This window comes from Dama dama, chromosome 5 (genome assembly GCF_033118175.1).
Source record: "Dama dama isolate Ldn47 chromosome 5, ASM3311817v1, whole genome shotgun sequence".
Taxonomy (NCBI): Eukaryota; Metazoa; Chordata; class Mammalia; order Artiodactyla; family Cervidae; genus Dama; species Dama dama.
The window spans coordinates 30,184,912-30,197,829 of NC_083685.1; the positions used below are offsets into that span (position 1 = coordinate 30,184,912).

At 40.6% G+C, this 12,918-nt stretch overlaps 2 protein-coding genes across 2 annotated transcripts in view; one reads left to right on the forward strand and one right to left on the reverse strand.

Moving 5' to 3' along the window:
- GLRB (glycine receptor beta) overlaps positions 1–12,918 on the forward strand; it is a 96,560-nt gene that overhangs the window by 18,870 nt on the left and 64,772 nt on the right. The gene's annotated exons all lie outside the window — the stretch shown is intronic.
- Positions 8,078–8,550, reverse strand: LOC133055760 (large ribosomal subunit protein eL32-like). The gene has a single exon (XM_061140877.1). The coding sequence runs from the start codon at positions 8,529–8,531 to the stop codon at positions 8,124–8,126; it is 408 nt and encodes a 135-aa protein (XP_060996860.1). The 5' UTR covers positions 8,532–8,550; the 3' UTR covers positions 8,078–8,123.

Consider the following 12,918-nt stretch of genomic DNA (forward strand, 5'->3'; position numbering starts at 1 on the left):
GGCTTAAGCACCTTCCATTCTGTCCCAGATGTTCACCTTGATCATCTCATCTTTATTAATGTGGATATTAATATGCATATTATTAATGTGGACAGATATTAATGTGGAATTAGTTGAATTGATACAGAAGAGGAAGAATGGGATTGAAATTCAGAAAAATGGGGTTCTAGTTCACTCTGTCACTAACTTTCTTTGTGTCCTCAGATAAGTCACTCTGGACCTGAGTAGTCCTGATCTGTAAAATGAAAGAACTGCCAAAAGAATTAATGAATTTTTCATGGTCACTGTAAGAGAAGTTTGCCCTGGAGGCTTAATAGTTGGGAACAATGTTGTCTTGAGTATGAAGGGACTATTCTGGGATGGATCACTTAATACACTTGTGACCTTTCTTTTGCCCTGCCTGTGCTCCATTCTCTTATCTGTAAAATAGAAATGATGAACTGATTTACAGTGTTTATCTGATAATATAATTTGACATTCTGTATGACATTATCTTTTGAACCCTAAACATTCTATAAAGTGGACTGCCTGTGTTTGTGGTATTGAGTTTCCTTGAAAGAGCTCAAAGGGGTTTTGCATATTTTATATGATTCTAGCTCTTATTCTCCTATTGTGACTTAAGCTAATTTTTGCAGACAGAAAACCTAATTTTACAGCTAAACAATACCTGTTTCACCTTATTGCACATATTCTCCTAAGAGTCAGGATTTTAGGACTGGGGTGAGTACACCACGTGTCCCACCTTTCTATGCCAGGCCAGCGCTGTGAGCTATGAGTGAGACTCAGAGCTGGGCACATTCTCAGCTGAGTTTATGCAACAGGCCGTGGCACCCTCCCTTAGACACATGAGCAACTTGTGGCATGTGTTTCTTAAGGTCATAAGATTAGTCAGTGATATTCCAGTAACTCTCTGGTGGGTATTGTGGCTCATTTTTTGGTCATTGGGTACATGTCATAGTTTATCCTGTTTATCTAGGAGATAAGAATGCTGGGGTCCCAGGAGGTAAGATGTTTTTGCCAAGGGCATAGCCCTGGCCAGGAGCCAGAGGGGAACATAGACTTCTGATTTCCAGTCCAAGTCTTTTCATGAGCTTCCTTACCACCATGTTTGTGTTTTTTTTTTTTTTTTTTTAGTTGTTGCCCTCACCAGTAAGAACACTTTATCTTGTATATTTTTAAGAAACATATATTAGGTTTATTGTAGGTTTTTCCTAAGGCTTAAAACTCATTGAGGTTCTTTGTAAATAACAAGGAATGCTTTCTTTGTAAGTAAGAGAATGTGACTTTGAGCCCACAGTCTCAGAATCTTCCTGTTCATCGATGTGCATTCCATCACATGAAAACTAGCTCTTTGTTGATGAGTGGTATTCAGTCTGGATGTTAGTTACCAATGTGTGAGACACTCAGTCTTGCCTGACTGTTTGTGACCCCATGGACGCTAACCCACCAGGCTCCTCTGCCCATGGAATTCTCCAGGCAAGAATACTGGAGTGGGTAGCTGTTCCCTTTTTCAGGGAATCTTCTTGACCTAGGGATCAAACTCAGGTCTCCTGAATCGCAGTCAGATTCTTTAATGTTTGAAGTACAGTTACCAGTGGTGTTTTGTAAATAAGAATGCATTCTGAATTGATATTGTCGGAAAATGGCATGTGATTAATGACCTCTTTCTGCTGAATGTACTTATATGATTCACAAAGCAAATCTACAAAGGATATGGGGTAAAAACACATGGTTCTCCGGCTCTCCTTGCAAGGAATTGACTAATTCTTCAGAGACAGAAAAGTAGAATTTATCTCTTAATAACAATAGCACATGCCTTTAGTCCCTCTTACAGAATACAAAATAGAAACTTTTAACTAATCATTAATTCTGATATCGTTTTTTAGTTGCTCAGCACACTCTCTCTTCATATATGTATGTGTGCAAGTATTTGTGTCAGTTTATGTGAGTGTATGCAGACATAATTAAGCACAAAATTGTTTGTGTTATTGTTTTTAAACATTTTTGAAGTGTAATTTGCATATAGAAAAGTGCATTTATCTTTTCACATGTAACCGTGTAACCAGCACCTGGATTTAGAAATAGAATATTGCCAAGTTAGAAGCCGCTTATTTTCTGCCCATTTTTGAAATATGATAAATCGAATAATCCTGTAAATATATGTAAGATTGATCCACAATGTTAAATGTAGCAAGGGTTCAACCATTTTTCATTGCTGCATAATATTTCATGATAGAAATCACTGTCCTTTATTTTTCTCTACTCTTTGTAGACATTTGTGTTGTTTCCAAATAGATAGACATGCATGCGCGTGCACGCATACACACACACACACACACACACACACACCCTAATAAAGACTTTTATGGAGAATATATAAGGAACGTTTAGAAATCATTAAGAAAAAGGCAGACAGCATAATTGAATATGCCCAAATGATGGCAACCAAAAGGCCACAGGCATATTTAAAGATGATCAACTTCATTACTCATCAAGGAAATACAGATTAAAATGACAGTGGGACACTATTATGTACTCAACAGAGTGGCTAAAGTGGAAGTGAAAGGGGAATACGAGGTATACATGAGAGTGTGAACAGGTACAATTTCATTCTCTGTTGGTGAAAGTCCACATAGGCAGCACCATTTGATAAGCCATTTGGCAGTGTCTCATGAAACTGAAAATCCATACACCCTATGACTCAGGCATTCTATTCCTATATATATATATACTCAGCAGAAACATGTAGACATGTTTACCAAAATACAGAGCAAAATGTTCATACACTGTTTGTAATTACCAGAAGTATAATTCATCTTTGTTAGCTTTGTCTATGCTTTTTTGATTCCAGAGGATTCAAAATTTTTCAGACTAAAATAATATTTAGCATCACTCAGACTTGGTGACCAGAAATTTAGTAGTACTGAAATAGATTGAGTTGGTTAAAAATAAGCATTGTATGAAAAAGGCAAAATTAACCTTTGAAGCTGTAATTAAAATATCCAAGATAAAGACAAATCCCTTTAAGTTATTCCTAGAATTATCATGCATCTTTTTGCTTAGCAAAATTAGGTGTGTCTAGACAGCCCTGAATTATCAATGAAATGGGAGTAGTCCTAAAGTTAACTCTAAATAAAAGGTACAATCATTATTACTTTGAGTGCATTTATAATATTCTATTCTGGGATTTCACACACCTTAAGCAAACTTCTAACTTAATGTAAATAGAAAATGGTTTCTGTATGACTCTTAACTGGCTTGCTGTTTCTAATTTTATTTTTAAAAAAGTGAATCATTTAACTCAATTGCTCTTTTTTCTCTTATTTTAAATAGGAGTTTCTTTTCTTTTTTTTTTAGTAGGAGTTTAGTTGCTTTACACTGCTGTGTCAGTTTCAACTGTACAGAAAAGTGGATCAACTATATAGATACCTATGTTGTTGTTTAGTCGCTAAGTTGTATCTGATTCTTTTGCAACTTCAAGGGCTGTAGCTGGCCAGACTTCTCTGCCCATGAGATTTCATAGGCAAGAATACTGGAGTGTGTTGCCATTTCCTTCTCCAAGGATTCTTCCAACCCAGGGATCAAACCCACATCTCCTGCTTGGCAGGTGGATTCTTTACCACTGAGCCACTTGGGAAGCCCAGCGATCCCATACATATGGATGCCCCTATCCTCTCTTTTTTTGGATTTCCTTCCCATTTAGGTCACCGCAGAGTACCAGGTAGAGTTCCCTGTGCTATATAGTATGTTTTCATTCATAATCTATTTTATACATAGTAGTGTATATATGTCAATCACAGACTCCCAATTCATTCCACTCTTTCCCCCTCACCCTTGGTATCCATAGGTTTGTCCTCTATGTCTGTGTCTCTGTTTTTACTTTGGACATAAGTTCATCAGTACTGTTTTTTCTATGTTCTACATATTGAACATCTTCACTGTGCACCTATTAACCTTACCATTTATTCTGTACTAAGACGCAGATTCAAGGCAAAATACTTTGCATACATAGAAATACCATACATAGCTATAAGAGTCAATATCTTCTGATGACAGAACATAGCTGTATTTCTTCTAAGCCTCTGTTACAGAAGCACACAGGATCTATAAAACCTGTGTAGGCTTTAGGTGAATGTGCCGTGCAGTGGATTATGGATGTGGTTCATCGTTCCGTTTCCCTGGGTTCCAGAAGATTCGTTTTCAAAACTTCAGATTGTTTTCTCTGTACTTATTTGTCTGTCTGTCTTTGGAGGCCTATTTCTAAGCAATATTGCACAAATAACCTTTCAAAAGTGTGTAACATTTTACAGGAAAACCTACTTGAATGGGAATATTAAAATAAGACTTCCTTGTGGATAGCAGAAAAATGTTTACAGTGACCAGGGGGAGGAATAGCATTGATTAAGACATGATTCTCTACTCTCTTTTACTTGCTATTCTAAGCACTTCATATCAGAAATTAAAAGTTTCTGAAATAGTTTCATTAGCTCTTTATGTCAAAATGATCAATGGCTCATTCAATTATTAAGTATAATAGAGAATTTGTATTAAAAAGCCAAGTTATTAAAATTCAAATTGATAATGTTCATAATTCTGAAATCCTGCCTCATGTGAAAATTCTTAAATTTCTACTTTAAAGAGCCTGCATAGCTTATTTCATATATTAATAGTATCTGCCTATATTAATTCATAGTCACCTGTCACATTTGAAAGTCTTTTGTCCTTAGACTGTGTCCTGCCAGACTCCAAAATATATGTGATAATTGATTGTTTGATATTAAGGGCCATTTTAATTAATTATGTTTAGTTATTAAGTAAATAGTACATTTACTTATGTAACTTATATAAGTAATCTGTAATTGTATTTTCTTTTGGCAATAACTGGAGGAGGGGAGTTAAAAAGTAGCTCAGTATGTCGGGAATTTGAAGTAGGCTTTTTTTCTGTGTCAGTTTTAGTGTGGTTCCAAAGGCCAAGAACAAACATGCCTGCCTCCTAGAGTTGGGAAACAGACCTCTGATGCAGTCATGGTCATGGGGCCTCCAGCCGGCCATCTGCATCCACGGCCCAGCAGAGTTAGAATGGAGAAGACCAGTGGGAGAGCCTCTTTGGAGGAGATTGTGGAGGTGTTGTGGCAGTTCTCATGGTCCTCAGCAGATGCAGAGAATGCTTTTCCTTCTCTGGGTGACTCCAGAGGCAGAGTCACCTGTGTCCCCCGAGTGAGGGGCTCATGACGACCTGGTCCCTGAACCCCATGGAAGTGAAGGCATGGCTGTGACCGTGGGTGGCAGGCAGAGGGACAGACAGAAGAGGCTGCTGTGAGTGGAACTATGTTTACTACTTGTCAGGAGAAAGAAAGTTTGAGTCCTTCCTACAACTCAGATGTGGTCCCAGGAGAGAGAGGAAGAAAGTGCAGCATGAAATGAGCGGTAGAGGAGCTGTACCTGGAGGCCCAGGAGGGTTCTGAAGCCCAGGTGCGGACTGCAGGATGCTTGGGCTCAGGGCTGGAATCTGAGTTGCCAGCTGGAGGCTGGAGCAAAGCTCACAATTGTCATACACGGGGAAAATAGGCAAAGCAAATTAATTGGGAATGAAGATATTTTTCATAACGTTTCAATAACTACCTTTTCATAAATGTGGCTGGATAGTGGGTATTTGAAACCATATCAAATGCAAACCTTAGCACTGAACGATATTCTTTTAGGACTGGGAACTGGAGATTTGGGGATTCTTATCCAGTGACAGTTATTCCATGAGTCAGGGATTGAGCTCTGTGAGGGCAGTGTATTTGTATGTTGTTTTGCTTGTGCATTTCCAAGGTTTAGGAAAATACCTAGCTGCAGCTGGCTCATTATGTATTGAATGCTACCCATGCTGTGTATACAGAATCGAAGTTTTATTTAAGTTTGAGTTCTGTGCGGGAGAAATAGTCTCAACTCTTTGAAAATTTACTTTCAAAGAACATCCCCCATCGCCAAAATGTGTTAACAAATATAGACAATTACAGACCAATTGATAATAATCGTGCTTAGTGAATCATTTGGCAACACTCCTAATGAGTTAATTTCAAAATCAGTTACACTGATGTTTTGTTTACCTTTAATGTTCAAACTTGTTTTAAAATACAATTCAGTGTATTTCGTTTATCTCCTAGGTGTTTGTGTGATAACTTAATTCTTGGCAGGTGAACAAGAAAATTGTTCTGGATTGCTATCATGAAGCTTTTCAGGACAGGACGTCTGTCTGACTCAGCTTCCTCTAGGCATGTGATCTTGCCTGTGTCCTCTTCTCCCTTCATCTCTTTCAGAGAAGGGGCTCCCCTTCATCCAGCCAAGGCTAATTCTCTAAACCATGATGTAGATTTCATTGACTCCTGTTTTTTGGGGGGATCTGAAATTGAAATTAATTTGTTCAAGTTTATCAACTCAGCTGCATCTTTCATCACATACTTGGATTTTACATCACAGACTAAAGTGAACAAAAATGTCCATGTGTCTCTGAAACCCATGCCTGTTTCTAGTCACTTGTTCTCCTTTTCTGGAATCAGTGTAGTCAGTCTTCTTTGGGGGGAGTTTAAAAAAGGTAGATTTATTTTATTAATTTTTGAAGTTGAAGTATTCAGGAAATATATTCAATGATGTTTTGCCCTGCGAATGTTCAGTTTTTATCTCTTCATGGTCCAGATTTTCCTTAGAAGGAAGCCAGGGCTTTCAATTTGGTTTTCAAATATTAGCTATGGGAATAGTTTTAATAATCAGCCACTTGATTTAAAAAAAAAAGCAAACTAATAATTGACTGACTTTTTTCTCTATTAAATTGATCAGTAACTCAGTTAAAATATATGTATACATGAAGTGTGGATTTTCTTTTGGGGGAAGTTGTTACTGGAAATTTTTTTTTTAATTAAAAAAATTCATTGTGGCCAGGACACTTAACATGAGATCTACCCTTTCTCACCAATTCTTGTGTCCAATACAGCATGGTTGACTATCAGTGGCTGTACAGGGGATTTCTAGAACTTACTCATCTTGCTTAACTGAAATTTTAAACTTGTTGATGAGTGACTCCAGTTTCCCACCCCACTCCAGCCAACCCCCATCTTTTCCTTTGTTTACATGAGTGTCTTTTTAAAGTTTTTCATATAAGTGGAATCCTGCAGTTTTTGTTCTTCTTCCCTTGGCTTATCTCACTTAGCATCATGTCCTCCAAGTCCATCTGTGTTGTTGCATACAGCAGAGTTTCCTTTTCAGGGCTGAGCAATATTCCATTGTATGCATAAACTGGCTTCTTAAAAAATGCATTCATCTGTCAATAGACTTTGGGTTATCTCCACGTGCTGTCCATGGTGCAGAGTGCAGTGGGACTCCAGGGGGTGCAGATATGGGGAGGAGCTGGGCTTTTAGAGCCCAACACTGTGCATTAGTGGGGCAGGAAGGGTGTCACCAGTGCCCTTAGTCCCAGGCCCAGCTTGGTTCTCTCTGGTCTGCAGGGAATGGGGTCTGCCAGCCCCTTCATGGTCTTGAGACTGGAGAGCTGGAAGCCTGTCCGGGGGGTGGTACCTGGGTGAGCTGGGGTGCTGGTCCCACTCTTTCCCTGTTCTCACTGGTCTGTGTCTGGGAGTGGGTGCTCTTGGGGAGATGGTATTGCCCCTTTTCCTACTGGTGCCATTGGGGCTGGTTAGGTGGAGAAGCCTCTCAGCTAATTTCTGGATTTCTCGCAAAGGGAATGGATCTCTGAGATGCTCTTGAGTCAGTGTGTCCACAGGGGAAGGAGAGTACAGAAGTTCTTGTTCTATTTTCTGAAGTCTCTCCAGTCAAGCTCTTAACCCTCCCTGCATCTGACCGATCCACCCACTCCAGTGTGGCTTCTATTTCTCCCTCATCTGGAAACACCTCTCCCTTTTGCTGAATTCTTGGGAAGGTCTTTAGTTCTCATCTTACTTACCTCTCAGCAGCCTTGGTCCTGTGAACCAAGCCCTCCATCAAATATTTTTTTCCTTGGATTTCTGTTGATACCACACCTACGGGTTTCCTCTGTTGACTTAAAAATTCACAATCTTTTTTTTTTTTTTTTTTTTCGGGTTTTATGCTTGTATTACTACAAACAAAATGTGCACACGAGCTGTCTATTCATTTTCCTCGCTGCGCAGTCTGGCATTGGGATTGGTGATCCTGATGGCCAGCTGGGCTGCTCTTTCCACAATGGCCTTGCGGTTCTTGGAAGAGACGTTGTGAGCAATCTCAGCACAGTAAGATTTGTTGCACATCGGCAGCACCTCAAGCTCCTTGACGTTGTGGACCAGGAACTTCCGGAAGCCGCTTGGCAACATGTGCTTGGTTTTCTTGTTGCTCCCGTAACTGATGTTGGGCATCAAGATCTGGCCCTTGAATCTTCTGTGCACCCTGTTGTCAATGCCTCTGGGTTTCCGCCAGTTCCACTTGTTTTTGACATATCGATCTGACTGATGCCTAATGAACTTCTTGGTCCTCTTCTTGACGATCTTAGGCTTCACGAGGGGTCTGAGGGTGGCCATGATGCCGAGTCAGATGGCTGCCACCAAAAATTCACAATCTTAATGTTGAGGATTATGTTTTATTTGGTGGACAAAACTGAGGATGTAAACCTGGGATGCAGCATCTCACATAGCTTTGAGGGATGGCTCCAAAGAGGCAAAGGCAAAGGGAACCAGGCTATATAAGAGTTTCTTCAACAAAGATCAGGCAAGTCAGAACTTGAAAAATTACTATTGATTAAGGAAAACCAGATATCTCAAGTTAAGGAATTTAGTGCTTTCTATGTGTGGGAGGATACAAGAGTCTGGGCTCACTGAAGTCATTTCTTTGATGTGCATCTCAGCTGTCTGGGGCCAGCATCCTGTGATTCTCGTCCTGAGATGAGAATCTAGGGGTACATACCTAGGGGTACATAGCTGGGGCAGTTTCAGCAGCTGATGGCTTGATGGTTGCAGCATCCTTTGCTTACTAATGGGGCAGGTGACATTCGTAGACCACACCTCCTTCTTGGGCAGCTCATTCTTTGTTTTAATTGTTGGCTTGTGTTCCTCCATCTGCTCCTTTAATGTTGGGGTTCCTCATATTACAATCCATGTCTGCCTGTCATGGAGCTTTGTTTTCTAACAAGTGATTTGTCTAACCATTCAGATCATCTGAGAAGCCTTTAAAATCCTGATCCCACGTTGACTCAAGCCGAAGGTGGGGTATAGGGCTCAGCCCCTGCAGTTTGCTGAGCTGTAAGTTCAGTGCAACCAAGCTTAGGATCACTGGATAAGTTTACTTTATATCAGAATCATCCACATGTTTGTTTGACTCTTATATGCATAACTGGCACATGGCGTGTTGTGAATGCCAAAAGCTTTCTTAAATGAAACCTTTTTAAATGACCAAAGTAGAAGAGACATGTAGCATATTGGTAGTTGCATTACTGGTGAAGCTTTGGTGTTTCTTTAAGGAATCTTATTTCGTTTGTATCATCAGTTGAGTTTTCTCAGAAACAGCCTCTGAGATGAAAGAGATTTCCCTGTAGAAAGAGATTGTTTTTAGAAAAAGACCTCTTGGATCTGAGAGACGTGGATTCAAACGCAGGAACACCGCAGATGAAACTGAGGCTTTAGTTGGCGCCCCGGGAGCTCTGAGACTGGGATGGACTTTCAGGATGGCCACTAAAGTTAGTAGAGAGGGACTTGATGCCTTGGGGTCCCCACGTCAGAGTCTTCAGAGTCGGGTTGCCTCTGGGCAAGACACGTCCTGTCAGCTGAAGGCTGTTCCCGGAGTTTTGCAGCTCAGAGCTCTGAGCTCTTGGCAGCCTCAGTTCTGCCGGGTGATCTGAGGGGCGCAAGGTCACAGCCTTCCTCACAAGGTGATTTGGATTGTCACCTGAAAGATCATATCAGTCACCTCATTTAAACCTTCATTTAAAGTACATGGAGTACACGAAGGCCCAGAGAGCATAAGTGATTCACCACTGTCACACTGGATTCTCACAGCCTGTCTGACTCTAGAACATGTATCCACCCTTAAGGGTTTCTTCAGTGATACTCACACTTAACTTTATTATGTGACTGTGGAGCTTCCCTTATTACCACTTATATTAAGCCAGACAGGAAATATTTTATATTAATGCTGTGTGTGGGAAAAACTGAGTGAAGATAAGTCCTGTTTCAGTTGTAGTTAGTCTCAGAGTCAGAGGTATTTCTGTGGATACCGATTTGCTGGACTAGGTGGAATACGATTTCTGCATAGTATGGAAAATAATTGCACAGGAAACATTTTCTACGGATTGAGGTTTAATTCGTTGTGTCATGAGGCTTCTATCCAAAGGACCATAGTCTTTGATGAATTTTGGAAATTGTCAGTATCCAGTATACGCTTCAGTTCGGTTCACTTCAGTCGCTCAGTCGTGTCCGACTTTTTGTGACCCCATGAATCGCAGCATGCCAGGTCTCCCTGTCCATCACAAACTCCTGGAGTCCACCCAAACTCATGTCCATCGAATCCGTGATGCCATCCAGCCATCTCATCCTCTGTCATCCCCTTCTCCTGCTGCCCCCAATCCCTCCCAGCATCAGGGTCTTTGCCAGTGAATCAACTCTTCACATGAGGTGGCCAAAGTATTGGAGTTTCAGCTTCAGCATTAGTCCTTCCAATGAACACCCAGGACTGATCTCCCCTAGGATGGAATGGTTGGATCTCCTTACAGTCCAAGGGAATCTCAAGAGTCTTCTCCAACACCACACTTCAAAAGCATCAATTTTTCGGCACTCAGCTTTCTTCACAGTCCAACTCTCACATCCATACATGACCACTGGAAAAACCATAGCCTTGACTAGATAGACCTTTGTTGGCAAAGTAATGTCTCTGCTTTTTAATATGCTATCTAGGTTGGTCATAACTTTCCTTCCCAGGAGTAAACATCTTTTAATTTCATGGATGCAATCACCATCTGCAGTGATTTTGTAGCCCCCCAAAATAGTCTGACACTGTTTCCACTCTTTCCCCATCTATTTGCCATGAAGTGATGGGACCAGATGCCATGATCTTAGTTTTCTGAATGTTGAATTTTAAGCCAACTTTTTCACTCTCCTCTCTCACTTTCATCAAGAGGCTTTTTAGTTCCTCTTCACTTTCTGCCATAAGGGTGGTGTCATCTGCATATCTGAGGTTATTGATATTTCTCCCAGCAAGCTTGATTCCAGCTTGTGCTTCTTCCAGCCCAGAGTTTCTCATGATGTACTCTGCATAGAAGTTAAATAAGCAGGGTGACAATATACAGCCTTGACATACTCCTTTTCCTATTTGGAACCAGACTGTTGTTCCATGTCCAGTTCTAACTGTTGCTTCCTGACCTGCACACAGGTTTCTCAAGAGGCAGGTCAGGTGGTCTGGTATTCCCATCTCTTTCAGAATTTTCCACAGTTTATTGTGATCCACACAGTCAAAGGCTTTGGCATAGTCAATAAAGCAGAAATAGATGTTTTTCTGGAACTCTCTTGATTTTTTGATGATCTATTAGATGTTGGCAATTTGATCTCTGGTTCCTCTGCCTTTTCTAAAACCAGCTTGAACATCAGGAAGTTCACGGTTCACATATTGCTGAAGCCTGGCTTGGAGAATTTTGAGCATTACTTTACTAGCGTGTGAGATGAGTGCAATTGTGCTGTACTTCGAGCATGCTTTGGCATTGCCTTTTGTTGGGATTGGCATGAAAACTGACCTTTTTCAGTCCTGTGGCCACTACCGAGTTTTCCAAATTTGCTGGCATATTGAGTACAGCACTTTCACAATGTCATCTTTCAGGATTTGAAATAGCTCAACTGGAATTCCATCACCTCCACTAGCTTTGTTCGTAGTGATGCTTCCTAAGGCCCACTTGACTTCACATTCCAGGATGTTTGGCTCTAGGTGAGTGATCACACCATCATGATTGCCTGGGTCGTGAAAGTCTTTTTTGTATAGTTCTTCTGTGTGTTCTTGCCACCTCTTCTTAATATCTCCTGCTTCTGTTAGGTCCATACCATTTCTGTCCTTTGTCGAATCCATCTTTGCATGAAATGTTCCCTTGGTATCTCTAATTTTCTTGAAGAGATCTCTGGTCTTTCCCATTCTGTTGTTTTCCTCTATTTCTTTGCATTGATCACTGAGGAAGGCTTTCTTATCTCTCCTTCCTATTCTTTGGAACTCTGCATTCAAATGGGAATATTTTTCCTTTTCTCCTTTGCTTTTCGCTTGCCGTCTCTTCACATCTATTTGTAAGTCCTCCTTAGACAGCCATTTTGCCTTTTTGCATTTCTTTTCCATGGGAATAGTCTTGATCCCTGTCTCCTGTAAAATGTCACGAACCTCCATCCATAGTTCATCAGGCTCTCTGTCTATCAGATCTAGCCCCTTAAATCTATTTCTCACTTCCTCTGTATAGTCATAAGGGATTTGATTTAGGTCATACCTGAATGGTCTAGTGGTTTTCCCTGCTTTCTTCAATTTAAATCTCAATTTAGCAATAAAGAGTTCATGATCTCAGTTAGCTCCTGGTCTTATTTTTGCTGACTGTATAAAGCTTCTCCATCTTTGACTGCAAAGAATATAATCAATCTGATTTCAGTGTTGACCATCTGGTGATGTCCATGTGTAGAGTCTTCTCTTGTGTTGTTGGAAGAGAGTGTTTGCTATGACCAGTGCATTCTCTTGGCAAAACTCTATTAGCCTTTACCCTGCTTCATTCTGTACTCCAAGGTCAAATTTGCCTGTTACTCCAGGTGTTTCTTGACTTCCTACTTTTCCATTCCAGTCCCTTATAATGAAAAGGACATCTTTTTTGGGTGTTAGTTCTGAAAGGTCTTGTAGGTCTTCATGGAACCGTTCAACTTCAGCTTCTTCAGCGTTACTGGTTGGGGCATAGGCTTGTAT

Bases quoted from the DNA above. Each gene is read 5' to 3' on its own strand.
- LOC133055760 (XM_061140877.1), bottom strand. From the start codon at position 8,531: ATGGCCACCCTCAGACCCCTCGTGAAGCCTAAGATCGTCAAGAAGAGG.